The 6000-nt window shown below is 34.1% G+C and overlaps 1 protein-coding gene across 1 annotated transcript in view; it reads right to left on the reverse strand.

Moving 5' to 3' along the window:
- The window catches only part of CYP49A1 (probable cytochrome P450 49a1-like), a 29003-nt gene extending 26353 nt beyond the window's left edge, over positions 1-2650 (reverse strand). The window contains exons 1-2 of the mRNA XM_028313424.1: positions 2507-2650; positions 1020-1205 (exon numbers count right to left, since the gene is read on the reverse strand). Coding sequence (XP_028169225.1) covers positions 1020-1205; positions 2507-2639 — 319 coding nt within the window. The 5' untranslated portion in view covers positions 2640-2650. The remainder of the gene's footprint in view (positions 1-1019; positions 1206-2506) is intronic.
- Positions 2651-6000: the final 3350 nt, after the last annotated feature.

Below are 6000 nucleotides of genomic sequence, written 5' to 3' on the forward strand. Positions count from 1 at the left end.
ATTAAAACAATGTTGCTAAATTATAGTGTGCTACAAGGAACATTGATAGTGCCTTGAAATATGTTGTAATGTGGCTTAGGTTTTAAGAAATTACTATAATTTGCTCAATGGGAACCATAAGTAAAATACCATTTATCGAAGAAAAGTCTTGCCCTTAATTATTTAATTAATTGAAATAACTTAGTTACTCTTAAAATATCCTTTAAACTGTAAGAAACAAGAAAATCTCGTTTTATCTAAAACCACTAATTAAATACTGATTAAGCAGCATCCGACATTATTACTTTATAAGTACAAATTAATGTCGAACATTATTAAGTAGGTACTTATTTCATAAATCGGAAATAATTAAAATTTGTTAATAAGGTTAGGGTTATTAATCAAGATAATTATTACACAGGCAAGATTTGCATACAAAAGTAGTTAGGTATAAGAATCTATTTATTACATCGAAGATCTATAAGATTATACGAGTAAATTACTGCATAAGTATTACTATGGCCAATTTAGTTTCGAAAGAGTATACCTAATTGATCGTCTCTACCTGTAGATTTCATAAAAGGCGCGTGTGACTAAAGGAGAAATTATGCGAATAACATGACTCCCTAACCCGTTGGGCCAGCATGGAGACTGAAGAGTGTAGGGTCAGATCCTCAATTGGCCTTTGGTCAATTAGAGGGTCGTGCTCCTGTAGAATAACACCCACTCTTCCCGTGGATTTCGTGAAAAGCGACTAAAGGAGAAATATTCGAACATCAGGTCTTCCTAACTCATCAGGCTGACATGGAGACTGAAGAGTACATCTAAGTGGCATTAAAGTTTAAACTTAAATAAATAAAATCCTCTATTTGCTTCTGGTAAATTAGAGGATCGTGCTTTGCATTGAGAACTAAATGACTGATGACGATGAGCTCAGATATCAGGCTTAAAGTGTTTTGGAATTACAACAACCAGGTTTGCTACTTTGTCTAGGGAGGCTGCAAACTTTAGCTGAAATGGTGATAAACCAAACTACTTACCGATATACGGGGCGAATCGCCAAGTGTTCCCCAGGAGGGGCNGTAGAGGCAATGGTTTTGGCCCCGGCACCTCCTCCCAGGATTTCACAGCCGGGGACATGGTCTCGAACACCGAGGTGTCCAGTGCAGCGTGAGTGGACCGGAACCTCTGCCCGTGGACAGGGCAGGTTCGAGTCTTGGCAGCATCTGATCAAAATGTTATGAATATTAAACCTTACTGCTTTGATAAAACGGACGACTATCAAGCTTTGGATTAAAAATGTACATCTAGAAATCGGGCATCATCAATATGGAACTAATACATATTATCTGTGCTATTAGTAAGATATCTAAGATCTCTGGTAATATTTTACATAATTTCGAATGAGAAACCATGAATATGTAATTGATTACGAAACTTTTTAAAAATGCCTGCTGTGTACACTATTTTGAATTGGAAAACGTATAATGTTGAAATCAATCAAGAGAAAAATTATATTATTATCTACACTATTTTATTTAAAACTACTATTTATAAAGTAACCTGGAAAATAAATATAAGCACCTACTCGTATTAATCAAAATATACGGATTATCAAAGTAATAATTAAAATATAACTCAGAGCCTCTTAAAGATAATAACTATAATAACGTGTATTTATCGCTTAAAAATAAGATTAATAACAATTAAAAATGTTGTTAACAGTTTTTACCAATTTCTAAAAGATATTTTTCATGCGGGTTGAGCCATTCGCAAAAGTCATCTATTCGTAAAAGTCACAACTACGGTACCTGTTACATAACAAGACAAACAGTTTTAACAGTGTATCTAACTACATATAATACAATGAAACGAAATACTACCTGTCAGCGAATTTGCTAAAAAAATATAGCATGGAATCTTTGCGCATTTAACACATCAATAGGGTATTGGGTTGGTATTGGGTTATTTATGATGTCACGATGACAAGACACTTTAATGTATGACTATTAATATCAATAAATAAATAGCCATTGTAAGTATACAAGCAAAGAATGCCAAAATACCTAATGAAATTAAAAATTTTGGTTTAGTTAACTAGAGCGAGTAGTTGTAACGGTAACTATAATAAAAAATAATACACTGGGCAAAACTTTTTTTAAAGAGTAGGTACATAGAGCTAAATTACAATATTCCCGTTAACCACATAATATGTGAATTGAGTTAGGAGAGGCTTCACGGGAATAAAATTAGTATTCCTAGTATCTCTAAGTCCATTTAGTTCCATAAATAAAATATAAACTGCCTGTAAATGTTAAAAAGTTAACTAATTTACTATGTACCTACTTTAAAACGCCAAGCATTTAAGGGTATACATGCATAGTTGCCAAAGCCATGATCACCCAAACGCTGACAAACTTTTAGCTTTTATAAAATAACTAAGTTCTGGGGTTTACGGGCTCTTGCTCTATAAGTACAAAGAGTAATAAGTAGTCCAAGTAGGTACTTATTCTCTGAGAATACTTACCAAACTCAAGTCCATTTTCAGACGCCTGGTGATATTGCGTGCTTGTGTTCAGATACCGAACTGGCCCCCCATTCACGGGCCACTTCAGCTTGCATAGTCGATGCCTCATGTTCTTCGGTAGACTGCCTGTCATGTAAACACCAAAAATTTCTTATTTTACATAGAATATGGAGTAAATGCTCAAAGCTTTATATTTATCATACTATGTAGAGTCAGATCATCAAATTAAAAAATAGCACCTAATTATGTATGATACAAGTTACAACTAAAATAACATAGTGTTTAGATTTATGTGCCATCTAGCGAAGGTATTATTAAGTATTGTTTATTTCAGTTTATAAGTATCTAGCCAGGCGTTATTTTATTTCTTAGATGTTTTGCGAAGAATAACCATTGTTAGTTCCTCGATGGAAATGAGTAAGTGTACAAAATATGTATGGACAACATATTTTTGTATGTAAATTAACTTCGCAAGGTGTCTTCAGCTTCCATTTAACTTTTAAAATTGAAAACCAGTATTTTTTGTGGCTAAATTCACCTTGACAACAGTAGGTATAGTATTATATTCAACTTCTCGTACTTAGTATCATCGCCACATCGCAACCTCTTACGCCTCTTCCTTATGGCGTCACTTAACACATTCTACACATAAATTATTGTGTGTTAAAAATTTCTTTTAAAAAATTCGAAGAGAATTTAATTTTCAGTAATAAACCTTAAGACCGGCCAAATACAAAACATTGTATGTGTTTAATAACAACAAGTAACTGAACATAGGTAATTAAGTTTCAAGTTTGCAACAAATTACAAATAGAAAACACGTGTTTTTATAAAACTTAATGAACAAAATGAATGAATAAAAATTAAATATACGAGTAGGAGTTCGGGTAATTTATTTTTAAAATTTTAACTCTCAGATGTGGCTTATGCCGGTATATTATACTTACCGGGTTTTATACCCGGTATAAAACCGGGTAAAGTCGATATACTTAATATAGAAAAAATCTGCCACAACTGCGAGATTAACAAATCAATTAACTAGAGACTCATTGCAGTATTAACTATTGCTAAGATCTGACTTTCACTGGAGCATTCCCTTTTTTAAATCCGCCTTTCAAAATATTTGCTATAGGACCTTTCACTAGGTACATTAAAAACCAATTCAAACGTTATTGACGTCAAGGTCAAAGGACAATGTTCGTTCTCCATACATTGTTCGCCTAAAGAACCAACAATTTTGACATATTACTACCCGAAAGCGAAATAATACGATTCTGTGTGTAAGAACAATGATTCCTGATGGACACTTGCCATAAAATTAATGATTAAGAATATTAAATCACAGCGATTTTATAATATGTCGNCCTTAATTAACGATTAACGGATTAACGAGTTAATGCCCAGCTATGGTAGTTACCTACCACTTGTGCTTTTAATCTAATAATTTTAATGTTATTGATAAAACAATAAATCCATGAATCATTGTCTAGAAATTATGCTTGCATTGATTCGAAAAGAGGCGATACTTAGATATCAAAAAATATTTTATCTAAAATGGCACTTAATGTAAAAATATCTAGCATAGTTCGGTGTCAAAAGTTAAAAAAATGTCTATAATGTTATGTAGCATTGTACCAGTTACTTACTCGCGCGTCTGCGCAATATCTAGGTAGATAGGTACTTCAAACATAATCATTTTATGCCCCCGTAAAATTATGTAATAATTAAGATACCCTACATTGGACTTATTATCTCTGCTTGTTACGAATGCACGATCCTGATATTATCTATTTAGATAACGGTAATATCTCTTTCAGGAAAACACATCTTTTAAACAAAATTGGAGTGCTAACAAAGCTGTGATCTGTCAATAATAAAAAGCAACTTTCTTAGAATCTTTCGGCGGTACCCGAAATTAAATTCGGTTAATAGAATCTTGGGAACATTAATAACTTCTTCAAGTATGAAGGGTCTTAACTTAATTTTCAACAAAAAAATTGAGAATTGTCCATTCTCGCCTGTGCCAACCGCATCTGGAGAAAATGGAAGATTGTTACCACCAATATTTAATTATTAGATTTTTCGTAGCGGCATCATCATCATTTGCAAGCACAAAGGGACTTGAAGTAAAACATCAAGTGATGTCATAAAGGATTACCGTCACCCACTGATGACCAAGGTGTCGTCAATTATCGCCCGATCGAAGGACCAGCGGTTCCGGTATTTATCGTCCTCGAGTATGTTTTGGCGCGTTTTTTAGCGTCATGGCGCATAATATGGCGAGTGGGTGTCAGCGACGCCAATAATTGTTTGGTTTATAAAAATAACTATGTAGTTAGATTGATGCGCATAAGCTGTTAACTTTATAAGCAAGTAGGTATTTGCTTAAAGCAGTCAAAACTTCTTCAGATTTATTAATTTTCCTCCTATTTTTGTTATGCCCTACCAAGTAGGTAAGAGTTAGAATTAAGAGTCGCATCCCAAATTAAATTTTAAATAACTTGAAAAAATTCGGTCGTGGGGTTCGTTTACCACCTCAGGAAATTCGTATTTTTCAAGTTTTTCGTTAGTTTAGTAAGTATAGTCACCGTTTAAAGTGGTATAAATAGAATTACCTACCTACGCTCTGTTGTCTTTAAAAGCATAAGTTAAAATTTAATAATAATATTGCAAGATTCCTACAAAACTCAAACATCATAAAATTAAAACATTCGCCAAGGACGGCTGGCGAGCAGGGTCGACGAACTGTGAGATTCTAAGCTTCCATTCCGAGCCGAAGCGAATAGGCGAAGCTACACTGTATGATGTTAGTTGATATGCGTGCTTTTAGCTAAGCGAGGTGAAACGCGAGAGAGATTTCAATATTATAAAGCTTTGCGGTATTTTAAGTTAACAAACATTCTTATGCCGCCTTTTCAAAGGTACCTCCATCTAGCACTATAGGTAGAGTGCCAATTATTTGTTCTAACGCCCGTATTCACAAAAAGTCCCCGTGGCCGCACAGGGTCAAACACGAACCAATCACAGAGCTCTATTCAACGCTGTGCGTTCGATTTGCTGCTTCACTTAAGCAAGCATCGTTTGTGAATACGGGTGTAACAGACTGTCAATAGACCTAACAGTTTTAGGCATGTACCTATTGTGTATAGGTATTTCTAATAAAACTGTTTAGTCTGATGTACTGGCGACTCTACATACAAGATACGAGTGATGTGCCTATCTTTACATAGGTACCTAATGTTTTAAAAATAAAAATATTTTCTTTTCCCGACAAATACAAGCTGCTGTATAGGAAGGTAGGTATCTTTTATTTTAAGACCTTTGCATGCAAAGACAAATATTATTTGAATCAAACAAGTTTGAAGTTCATAAGCATCGTATATTTTTCAAGTGACACTCTTTATAGCAGAATCCGTCTTATTAACCGGTTATGTAATTTTAGCTGAGCTCTGGTGGCAGAGACAACATAGGGCATAGACAAATGGACTGCGCCA

This window comes from Ostrinia furnacalis, unplaced genomic scaffold, assembly GCF_004193835.3.
Source record: "Ostrinia furnacalis isolate ACB-3 unplaced genomic scaffold, ASM419383v2 OfSCF0312, whole genome shotgun sequence".
Lineage (NCBI taxonomy): Eukaryota > Metazoa > Arthropoda > Insecta > Lepidoptera > Crambidae > Ostrinia > Ostrinia furnacalis.